The sequence below is a fragment of the Sprattus sprattus genome (genome assembly GCF_963457725.1).
Source record: "Sprattus sprattus genome assembly, chromosome: 13".
In the NCBI taxonomy this organism is placed as follows: domain Eukaryota; kingdom Metazoa; phylum Chordata; class Actinopteri; order Clupeiformes; family Clupeidae; genus Sprattus; species Sprattus sprattus.
The window spans coordinates 23,955,790-23,968,011 of record NC_137911.1 but is presented as its reverse complement, the minus strand read 5'-3'; the positions used below and the strand labels follow the sequence as shown (position 1 = coordinate 23,968,011).

Genomic DNA, 12,222 nt, shown 5'->3' with positions numbered 1-12,222 from the left:
ATTGAGAGAAACAGACAGACAGACATACAGACATTGAGAAGACAGACAGAGAGAGACAGACAGACAGACAGACATTGAGAAAGAGAGAGACAGACAGACAGACAGACAGTCAGAGAAAGAAAGAGAGGGAGAGAGAGATAGACAATGAGAAAGAAAGAGAGAGAAACGCTGAGTTCTGTTTTAATTATACAGAGCACTGCATACAAGCTGATGCAGTGTTGCAACAAGGCCTGGAGGAGTTTCCTTAGCACTTCATACTTGCATTCATGCACATTTTGCATAAAGGGTCTGGTTGAAGTAGAACATTAATATGCAATAACTAGGTCAAATAAGAAAAATGCACTGTAATGGAGCCGTCCTATTGAGCAGTGTTGTGTGGAGGCAGCGGTGACTGTAATGCCTCTATACAGAAACCACGTTCCCCTCTGAGAGGGACAGGTTGGTGTCAGTAAGAGCCTTAGATGAGATGACAGGCAGGTGTGGATCTGTGGGTGTTTGAGGGGGCGTAGTGGAAGACCAGACTTAAATGAGTCACCACCCGTCATACCATTTTCCACAGACTTCTTGTGTTCCTGTGGCCTGTGTTGCACTGAGCTTTATTCTCTTGAAAACTATTCTGCTGTAAAGGTCAGTTGGCTTAATTTTGTCCATGTTTCATATTTCTACCCCTTGTGTAGGATCCAATGGGACAGGATGAAGCAGATACGGTATGCACAGTCTTCCCAATGGTTCCTTACTTAGATATGGTATACTATCTCTAAACACAGCAGATTGTAGTTGGTGTCTTTTCAAATGAGATCATTTGTATGACCAGCTTTGTTATTATTATTTCTCTCTACCCTGTTACCTGTAGAATTTGGAGGGATCAGGATATGGTAAGTACTGAATCAGCACTTGCTGATATGAAAACATACATAAAAGGGTACCATTGATAATATTCAGATGAAGTTTTTTGTTGAGCTGTGGTGGAACATTGGTGGCTATTGGCTTCATTGTTTAACAGTTTAACATCCTCTCTTCCCTCATTCTCTCCTCCTCTCATAACTTACTCCCCCTCCCCCTCTCCTCTCCTCTTCTCACTGCTCTTTCCTCTCTTCATCTCCTCTCCTTCTCTGTCCATTCCTCCTCCTTTTTACCTCTCTCCCTCTCCCCGTCCCTGCTTCCCGTCTCCTGCAGCCCAGTTCAAAGGTCCTCCAGAGAAACCTCCTCGACTGACTGCCCAGGTAATTTCCTCATTAAAGGCAGGCTGGAACTCCGCCCAGACGTCGCCAGCGCGCTTTGAAGCCTGCTGCCATGGCTGTGCTCTGCATGCTGCCGTTGGCCTCCATTAGTCGGCCGTCTGGCAGCTGTTTGCCATCAAAGCAGTGGGGCTTCAGTCAGAGCCCTGGGCACCGGTCACATGCCTGGTTATTAGGCTCTTAAAAGTTGCCAGGGATCTTTGTTGTCGGTGGCAGGGCAGGTTGGGTTTCAAAACTGCTCCTGTTGTGGCAGAACCGAATGTGTATACAGCCTTCGCACAAAATCATTTGGCTCAAAGTTGACGTACCAGGATCATCAGATAGGATTGTGCAAATGCATTGGGGATTTGACATAACTGTTTCTAGTACAAACAAGCATGTTAATAGAACCCCCACTCCCCCCCCCCGGTCACCACCACCCCTCTGTAGCCAGCCCCAACTGCAGAGCTGGATCGGTCGGATGATGCGGTGTACAACAACGTCATGGAGATGGTGAAGGTGGTGGTGCAGCTGAAGAACGATGTAAACATGCTGCCCCCCTCTGAATACGTCAACTTGGTGAAGGTATGAGAGACCTCCAGTTAACCAGCACAACTAGAAATATTTCATAACTATATGAATACTATTTGAATACTTCATAGAGCCAATGGAAGCTTCTGAAATACATTAGGAAAGTGATGGTAAAGCAACACCCTCTAGCATTGTACCGGTCGTTTAATAAGGGACAGGCCAAAGTGGTGTTGTTGAAGTTGGCGAGTTGCATGATCAGCTTATGCCATCTGTTTTTTTGTTTGTTTGTTTCTGTATGCTTGTTTGTACTTCAGTCTGTTGGGCTTACCCTGCGGAAACTGATCAACAGTGTGGATGAAGCCCTTCCAAACTTGGACACGTCTTGTTGCAAGACAGAGGTATTACACCCTCAAACACACACCGACAACCTTGACTATATGTGTTTCAAAGATACTCCCCTCAACCTTTTGACGCCCCAATCAAACACATTTACAAAGCTCTCAGTGGTTAAGAACCATGTCTAATCAAATACTTATTTTTCCCCTTTCACTCTCTCTCTCTATCTCTCTATCTCTCTCTCTCTCTCTCTCTCTCTCTCTCTCTTTCTCTCACACACACACACACACACGCACACACACTCACACACACACACACACACACACACACACACACACACACACACACACACACACACACACACACACAGATTGAGGGCACTCAGAAGCTGCTGAATAAAGACCTGGCAGAGCTGATCAGTAAGATGCGTCTGGCCCAGCAGAACGCCATCACCTCGCTGAGGGAAGAGTGCAAGAGGCAGATGCTAGCTGCAGCGCACACTCTGGCCATGGACTCCAAAAACCTCCTGGACGCCGTGGACCAAGCCCGGGTCGGGGCCAACTTAGCCAAACCTGCCTATGAGCCAACTTAGCCCTGGGCCATCCACCGGTGATCCCATCCCCATGGTACTCCCCAATCCAGAGACATTCAGCTGGGGGGATTCAAGGAACGTGCTACTGAAGATGTGGTTTCTAAACCTCCTCAGGGTCCTTGAAGGACAAAAGTGCCTTTTGACACCCCTACAGTTGTTCCCTCTCAGGTCCAAATAATATTCAATAAATCACTAGGATCTTAACGATATTTTTAAATATTTTAAAATAGTTTGAATAGAACTGAAAGGACATCTTCAGCCCTCTAGTGAAGCTCTGAAAGACCTTCCTGCTCCAAATGGAGACAAGAGACATTTTTTATTTTATTTTTAAGGGTCACATTCATCTGTGAAATTAGAGAACCCTATGCTGCATGACTGGATAAAACTTTAAAACTCATTTCAAATGTATATTAATGAACAGGTCAGTAGAAACCACTCAAACACACAGGCAGACCAGTAGTACAAGAGGGCTTGCGGGCCATGTTCAAAACATCTGGATGTTGTGGGCCTTCAGTGTTACATTAAAAAGAAAATGAACTGATGAAAATATTTTTTACCGTGGTACTTAATATTTGAGAAATAGAGAAAACAGGGTGTTTATTTTTTGAAAGACATGAATGTTATTGTGTGTCCATAGTTGTTGCTGTAGGCATAGCCTCTGTTTTTATTAAATAAATAAATAAATAAATAAATAATAATTCAATGTGGTTTGGCATTTGTTAGGGTGTTGCAGAGCTAATCAATAGACTTTTCTAATTTTCCAACTAATTTGTTTGATTCTATTGTTCACATGATTTAGACACATTGTCCACTGCAGCCTTTTATACTTCTTAAGACTCTTCTTTATATTTTGAAAATGACGCAGCTCTCACGTAAAATTACTGTTATTTGTTTATATTAAAAGTGGCAGTGGATGAAGTGGATTCATTGGCTACCGTATTAGCCCAGTTTGGCCACTAGAGGGAATCCTTCACTCACACACTTCAGTGACTACCAATTGTCTGCCCTGTCATTTGGCTGGGGTGACCTCATGGCTGTGAACCTTATTTAGCCTCATTAATCTGAAGAAGACTGGGGACAGGAGAGGAGGAGGTTTGTCTCTCAGCGACTGACATCGCTTCACAGCAGGTCTCCGCAGTTACAGAAATGTGACTGACGGATACGGCTATTTACAGTAATTCCCTCAGTAGGTCAGGTCAATTTACAACCACAGACACCGGGAAGCACTCTACCCTAATCAATGATGAGGACGAACGTCTCACTCCTCATTTGTTGCTATGGGAGAGCTAATTAATGACTCAATCTAGTTACCTCACATCCCCCCTCTACTGTAGCCTAGCCACTGCAGACTAGAACCACCAAATAGAAGCTTCTGGAATTCAATTATAAAAGAGGAGTTTTTGTAAGAAATGTGTGTACAGTCTGACTGTATTACAAGTGTCAATTCCAGTTATATGTTTTGGTTTCAAATCAGTATCACCAAAAAGACAATTCCAGGTTTTTTCAGCCTTTTTTATTATACCTACAAAATGAATAAACAGGAGCATGAAGGTAATCATGGTTTTCTGAGAGGTCCTCCATGCCATAACCTAATGAAATAATTACATTTACCATTTGCAATACCTAATAACAAAAACATTACTGAGAGCCAAGGATTAGGTTCTGCATGTACTATCTGCCTGGCTGTATCCATGTTGTGAAACTGCTCTTTCCCTTTCCTCCACACACTAGCGTTCCTTTCTGAAGACCCTTTCCTCCACACACTAGCGTTCCTTTCTGAAGGAACAATGGAAATCCCGAGTGACTCATTCAATCCTTTCTTGAAAGGTGGCGTGTAAATGGAGTTCAGCTTCAGACGTGCAAGGTCAGGGCGAGAGATATCGCGATGCTCTTTACTACTCCTCATTTCACAGCTCCAATCCGTCTTCTCCTGATCAATGCAACGAGAATCCCCCGACCACGCATTGGGATATAAAAGGGACATTGTGCTGACTGGTGCGAGAAGGGGACGATAATGATGCAAAACATATGAGGTCAAGCATGGAGACCTGGCTCAAACTGGCATTAATGGAATATTTGATATCACTGACTTTCATAATGAGAGGAGCTGCTTACAGTAAAACACTGCCGGACAGAAAACCTGCCCATGAACTAGTTAACCAGTCCCAGAGACTCACACAGTACTCAAAGGTACTAACATTACATTTCCTTTTTCCTTTATGTATGTACAGTACTGACAGAAGATTCAGTCCCTCATAAGTCCTACACATTGTCAAGCTAGGTAACACGTACTTGCCACAGTCAGTTCTGTGTTTTTTATGAAATCGCATAATCTGGCACAATGCACTTGTGTACTAACAATTAAACAAGGTTATGGTGGGGAGCTGTTTTAGGTTTTGACAGGTAAAAGGGAAGAGCATGGATGCAAGGTTAGTGTTATCACTGCACTCCTGACTTCACCACTGGGAAAACGTCTACTAACATTAATTACTCAATCAAAAGATAAACATCTCTTGTGATGTTTGTCAATCGGCTCTTACTATGATAACAGTACAGCATACCTTTGCACAAAAAAAAGGAAATAAACAATCAAACGGAATAAATACAAATGACAATTCAAGCATCCAGTTTCAGATGTTTTGTAGCAACTTAGGTAGGAAATCCATCTCAGTCAAGGACACTTTGCCTTCCTGCTTGTCTAAGGTACAGATAGGATCGGTCTCTGACAGGTGAAGCTTAGTCCTGGCATGGCCTTGCTGGTTCTTTCACTGGGGTGACACTGACCTGTGTGTGTGTGTGTGTGTGTGTGTGTGTGTGTGTGTGTGTGCATCAGTGCATGTGTGTGTGTGTGTGTGTGTGTCTGTCTGTGTGTCTGTGTGTGTGTGTGTGTGTGTGTTATCACCATGTCCCAGAGCGGTGACCTAGATCATTCCTGAGAGCCAAGGTGGCAGGAACAGGCCGACTGTCCCCAGCAGGCACACTATGATGAACATCCACAGAAAGATACGGTCAATCACCATGGCCACATATTTCCAATCCTCCTTCACCTGCAGAGGCAAAGGGTGAATAAACAGTAATCCCATGTTAAGTGATTTATAAGGGTGGCTCTGGAATCAGCTTAAGTTGGCATGTGCTGCTGATGTCAGCTTGGGCAGACAAGTGCAATGTGGGGTTCATATCTGAGCAATTTATCTTTGAAGGGAGAGAAGCAGAAAAAGAGGTGTGTGTGTTTGTGTGTGTGTGTGTGTGTGTGTGTGTGTGTGTGCGCGCACATGCATGTTGTGAGTTATGTGTGTGTGTGTGATTGAGGAGGGCACTTACACAAAAGTCAGCATCCTCAGCGCGCAGGTGATCTGCGATGTAATGCACCCCCTCCAGGGCGTGGAGCACTCTGGGGGAGAGGAGCAGGGCTTGGTCAGCCTGCAGGCCCCCGAGACTGGACAGCCGCTGGGAGAGGCTTCCCCTGGAGCCCAGCTGTGGAGCCAGACCATCCAGTTGGTGGTGCGAGGCAGCCTTCCTGCCCAGCTGGTCCACATCGGGCAGATGCAGAGTGGGGAAGGAGTATGAGGTGGGCACCCCCCTCCACGTCCCCATCCTCAGGCCTGTCTGCGCGTCCTGGCCGACGGGGGTCCGGTCCACATCCGTCTCCTCGTGAACCCAGCTCTTGGAGGTGCTGAGGCTGGAGGTGGGCACGTGGGCGTGGTTGTGGTTGTGAGCGTGATCGGGGCAGTGCGGCGGCCGCTTCTTGGTCTGCAGATGCTGCAGGCGCCGGCGCTTGGCGTTGGGCGCGGGCCTCCGCATGAACAGCCAGCGCGGCACGAGCTCCAGGAAGACGGTGTGCACCCAGCGCGGCATCTCGTGGGTGCTGGGCGAGCGGTGGTGCACGTTCAGCACGAAGACGGTGATGACGATGGAGAGCGTGACGAAGATCATGGTGAAGAGCAGGTACTCGCCGATCAGCGGGATCACCAGCGACGTCGACGGGATGATCTCCGTGATGAGCAGAAGGAAGACGGTGAGCGACAGGAGCACGGAGATGCAGAGCGTGATCTTCTCGCCGCAGTCGGACGGCAGGTAGAACACCAGCACCGTCAGGCAGGAGATGAGCAGGCAGGGGATGATGAGGTTGATGGTGTAGAAGAGCGGCAGCCGGCGGATGATGAAGTAGTAGGTGATGTCCACGTAGATCTCGTGGCAGCAGTCGTACTTCTTGGTGTTGTAGGTGCCCACGGCGTCCATGATGGCCCACTCGCCGCTCTCCCAGTAGTCCTTCAGGTCCACCGTGTTCTCGATGCGCTCCAGGTCGATCTTGGCCTTGTCGTAGGTCCACGAGCCGAACTTCATCTTGCAGCTCTGCTGGTCGAAGGGGAAGAAGGTGACGTCGATGCTGCAGGAGCTCTTGTAGATGGCCGGGGGCACCCAGCGCACCTGGCCGGTGTAGAAGAGGTGGGCTTTGGTCATGTGAGTCACGGCAAACTCACCGTCGGCACTGAGAGGAGGAAGTCAAAGGTTAACAGTGCATAGCAGAGTTCACAATAGTGATGGCATGGTACACGCAACTTCAAAGACATTATATGACCTTATATGTCTTACATTTATGAATTCAAATCTGAGAATGTACTGGAATCTGAACAAAGAAAGGGATCAAGATACACTTGCTATGACAATTGATTCCCTAAAGAATTATATTAAAACTAAATAAATAACATAAAAATGTCTTGCAGTATTATTGCAAGTAACCAATGGCATGCCTTTGTTTCTGCAGATCATGTCAATTCCAATGATTTTCAAATGACAAATTTATCACAATCTTGAAGATTTATCCTGTGGAGAATGTTCTCTAAAAATCTAAAGCACCATAAAAGAGTTTTCCGAGAGCCTTTGTTCTGAAAAAGAAAGCTAAACAAACTCACAGTAAGCACCCAGACAAATGAGAGCACTCCGTTAAATATTAATGGTAAGAAAAAGAAAATAAATACTCTAAATTTAGAGAACCTCCATCCAGCCCAAGGACATTTGAAGCCAGATTTAACAACTCCTCAGTAAATTATCCAGTGTTTTCCCTGCTCCATAACCTTTAATATTCTGCGTCACTTTCAATAATTTCCAAACTTGACTTTCAAACTTAAATCTCATGATGCAAGAGGAAGTCAATATTCCATTCCAACACCGCAGATGGAGAGGTCCAGAAGATCCCTCTGCTAACCAAGACTGCTCTGCTGCAGAGGCGAAGTTGTGTAACTTTGAATTTAATTTCATTAGTAATTGAGTGTGGTTATTCAAGAAGATACATCAGCAGTCTGTATTTCACTGCCAAGTTTGTCCACTCCTCCTCACTATTCAACTCGATTAGACCAACAGAGAGACAGATACGTCTTACGTAATTGCAGATAGACTAAGTGAACTTTAATACTGCCCCAAATCAAGTTTGACAGTACAATTCGACACTTCGGAAATAAAATACTGAGTGACTGCGACAGGACTGCGATGGTTAATACGCTTCTAAATTATTTGTGGACACTTATTGAAAATGGTGATTATGTGTAATTTCCTTCAGTAAAACCTAAAACCATCATTAGATATCAGACTCAAGCAAGGCCTGTGTGCAGAGTGAAGCTGGCGCTGGACGAGAAGCTATTCCACAGAGGTCCTCCAGTTAGGATATATGGACGCAAATCCCAAAGCTAATGTGTATAGAGCGGTATAAATACTTTATAATTTTGAAGAATGAGTCAGGCAACACAGATGTGTACAGCTTTTAATGCGTCATTGATGTGGAGCATTTATTAAACGCACACTTACTTATTATACAGGACAATGTCTGGTACCCAGATGAGCTGTGAGGGAACCCTGATGGATGTGACATTGTCATAATCAGAGGGCTGCCAGCGCAACTTATAATCATTCCACTCCTGAAAGTTGATGAGAAAGAGGGAGAGAGAGAGAGAGAGAGAGAGAGAGAGAGAGAGAGAGAGAGTGAGAGAGAGAGAGAGAGAGAGAGAGAGAGAGTGAGAGAGACAGAACATAATCAGTGTCCGTCACACAGGTAGTAATGAACAGCTTTAAAATCATTCCTTCACTTGGTCTTTTTCATTATTTCTTGCTCTCCTTGTACATGTGCTGTTTGTTATCAATCAGGTCTGTGTGTTTAGAAGGTTTATGGTTGGCTGTGCATGTTGCCATGTGCTTGTTAACCCTTATTCTAAAAACATACTGTGATGGAATAACACAACCACCAGAGACTCAGACCACAGACACCAAGGCTCTCAACCAGTAGCTGGTGTTACAGTAGAATATGTCCAATCACCACAGACTCAGACCACAGACACCAAGGCTTTACTAGAGGATCTCCACCAGTAGCTGGTGTTACAGTAGAATATGTCCAATCACCACAGACTCAGACCACAGACACCAAGGCTTATAGGATCTCCACCAGTAGCTGCAGTTACAATAGAATATGTCCACTGGTGTTACAGTAGAATATGTCCATCACCTGCTTTAGCCACACATTGGTGGTCATCATCTGGTTCTTTTCATCCTGCGGGGAAAAGAAGGGGTAAGTGGAGTGACCAGGTAATTCTATCTGAGGGAGAACCTGCTCAGCTCATCACACAGGAACCTGCGTGCACACTGGTCAATAGTCCATAGTCCATTACACTATTACACACAAGCCAGCTACTAATGAAGGTAGTGGCCAAAGCTAATGCAATAAGCCAGGCTAATGAAGTCAGATATTACTGCATAATAATACAATTTTTCTTCACATATTATGGGTTTTTCATACATAGATATTTCATCTAAGAAATCTGGGGACCATCATCATATTCAAAGCACCACATGAATCAAACTCTATTGAGTTTCCACACAAAAGCATTCCATTTGGCAAAATATGATTTCCAAGGTAGCAGAATGAGTCATCATAATTATGACTATGCTAAACGGATTGCTTTGTAATGCTATTGCAAAAGCCTGGGGGTCCTGTTTAAAAGAGGAGTTATGCACAACATAAGGAGCACACTAGTAGGTAGCTTGCAATTGAATCACTAATAAGTTGACTTGAACATCTGCATTTCAGTACAAAAAAATACAATACAGTACAGTACAATAAACCGAAATTTCACCAAAACCAGTACAGAAAAACTAACCACATCAATCAGCTGAGCAATGGAGAGTCCAAATTTGACAATGACGACATCTGTGATGTTGCGCACTGGCCGGGACCATTTGTTATATCCCTTAAAGAGATTTTTGAAAAGGAGGTCTTCAGCATGTGCGTGAGTCCACTTGTCTCCTGCCACAGCTGCAGACAGATAGACAAGACAAATACTGAAATACTAAACAGGTTTACATAACACATGAGAGTTAAAGCATCCTTAGGTTTAAGGCAGTAAACAAATGCACATTATACTAACCTTACATATGATACATACCTGCACATCTGTACCTAAACTGAAATTGTGCATGAGAGAATGAATGAGGAGCGGTCTTACTTGAAAGCAAAAGTTCAATGAGTGAAAATGAAAAGCCACTGTGGATACAGTTTGAACTGAGTCCTGGTAAGATGAATCAGGTAATGAGGAAATGCTAACATCTAGAGCGGTGACAGTTCTAGGTTTTGAACTTTGCATGAACACCTTTCTACTGGATGTGACATGACTGATCAGGACTAAGGTACATAAGTCGTAAGGTGTCAGTTTGGGAAACCCAAAAACGTTGTATCATCACTATCACCACCATCATCATCACTATTAATGATGTAAGTATTACTGCCATCAGAGTGAACACGGCCACAATGAAATTTTCTTATAGATTGACATCCGCAACATGATATTTAATTTATATTTTAAAAACTTAACTGGCCTTTTTGAACGCCATAACTGTCACTTGTTTGCCAAAGTGGCCGTTGAGTTACGCAAAGCATCTTACCTACCTATTTCACCAAATCTTGTGGTTCTTGGCACATTAATTAATAGGAGAAACTGGTCATGCAAAGCCTCTTTCACACGTAATCAATAGTGACTCCTTAATAACATTAGTCAACCTAAATTGGATTCAACTTTAAGTTAATAACTTTGCCATAATGCCGATCGCAAGCATTTCTGAACAGTTTTACATCTGAGTATTCCAACTTCAGGATACTCGTTACGGTTTTCCATAATGCTAAAACAATCAAACATTGTCAACATGTAATTTGATTAACAAGAACACATACAAAAAAACAAGTTGCATCACCCAACTAACCAATTTCATTAAAGAAGACAACTACCTTACATTAAACTTTGACAAATGTAATCTTTTTTGCAAAAAGATGGTTCAGTAAAGGATCTACAATTCTGAAGACAGTTTGCAAGACCACATTATCGTAAGCTTATTTTTGAAAATATTTTTCTAGCAAAATAAAATAAAAACAAAGTTACTCTCTCAATATTTATCACATCAACCTCTAATAAGATATCTTACCACCAATACTTACTCCTCTCGGTTAATCCAAGCAAAGTGATCCTCAAGAAAAGCACTAGTAAAGCTCGTTCCATATCCCAGCTTCACGCAAGCTTCCAAACGAAAAGTTAGCCTGTTCTGAACCCGTAGATCCATTTCACGACATAGTCATCTCTGCTTGATCGCCGGGTGCAGTGTTCTGAAGATGCCTTCTCGCGGTGGCAGTTATCTAGAGGCAAGCATTACGGTGATCCAATGCATCTCCGGCCAAGGCGTGCAGAAGCGAGAACCAGAAGCATGGCATCACGACAAAGAGTTTGACGACACTCATGTGGGTATTGTTTAAGTGACCAACGATGATTAAAGACCGATATTTTAAGGTCTGGATTAATATATCTTTGTATAGGAGAGGAGGGGAGTTTAAACTTTAACCTGATCCGTTTTATCTCCATAGTGGTAAACACGGGCATTAATATTTTTAAGATCTGTCAAAAAGTATAGGCCATAGCCCATACATTATAGCGTCATACCAACATCTGCAGGAGCAGTAATGTTATAGCTTTAACTTAAATGTTATTCATGTGGACAAAATTGTCCAAATGCACGCTAGGGGGAGGCAAATTCTCAACGTCTCATACTTTCCTAATCGTTTGGTTGGTAAATAGAACAGCAGACATAATCAGTTAGACTTTTTAATCCTAATATTTCACGAGATTGGATTGTGTGTAGGGTCTACGGGATTATTTTCATATACTTTATCCCATCCTGAGTATTGGCTATGCATTCAAGGTTTCACGGCTCTTGTTTTTTGTGGGCTGAATAAAACAAATTATTAACAATTTAACGCAGAACTCGTTTCTGAGACTTCAAAGGCTACTTTTAGAAGAAGGTCGATCGTGTAGCAGCAAAGATCCAGATTTATTTGTGCTCTTCAAACTGCTGGTAAATTAAACAATGGGTCCGGCGACGTCCAGTGGGCACGTATCAACTAGTTTGCATGTAAACAGCGAGGGCTGCTCCCAAAAAAATCATTCTGTGATAAGCTACGCCTGCCGGTCTGAGATCGGAAAGGCCAGCCCACTCGTGTTGGCCCACTGCATACTTATT

General features: G+C 43.7%; 2 protein-coding genes across 2 annotated transcripts in view; one reads left to right on the top strand and one right to left on the bottom strand.

The window, feature by feature from the left end:
• The window catches only part of ptk2ba (protein tyrosine kinase 2 beta, a), an 18,661-nt gene extending 15,950 nt beyond the window's left edge, over positions 1 to 2,711 (top strand). Inside the window, exons 26-31 of the mRNA XM_080849640.1 lie at positions 678 to 707; positions 854 to 875; positions 1,177 to 1,223; positions 1,668 to 1,802; positions 2,063 to 2,146; positions 2,455 to 2,711. Of these exons, the coding sequence (XP_080705766.1) occupies positions 678 to 707; positions 854 to 875; positions 1,177 to 1,223; positions 1,668 to 1,802; positions 2,063 to 2,146; positions 2,455 to 2,676 (540 nt within the window). The 3' untranslated portion in view covers positions 2,677 to 2,711. The remainder of the gene's footprint in view (positions 1 to 677; positions 708 to 853; positions 876 to 1,176; positions 1,224 to 1,667; positions 1,803 to 2,062; positions 2,147 to 2,454) is intronic.
• A 2,886-nt stretch (positions 2,712 to 5,597) lies between these two features.
• chrna2a (cholinergic receptor, nicotinic, alpha 2a (neuronal)) lies at positions 5,598 to 11,446 on the bottom strand (the record flags this gene model as incomplete). The annotated part of the gene is made up of 6 exons (XM_080850238.1): positions 5,598 to 5,723; positions 5,998 to 7,165; positions 8,479 to 8,588; positions 9,170 to 9,214; positions 9,822 to 9,976; positions 11,362 to 11,446. 6 exons carry the CDS (start codon positions 11,444 to 11,446, stop codon positions 5,598 to 5,600), a joined length of 1,689 nt encoding a protein of 562 aa, XP_080706364.1.
• Between the last annotated feature and the right edge of the window lie 776 nt (positions 11,447 to 12,222).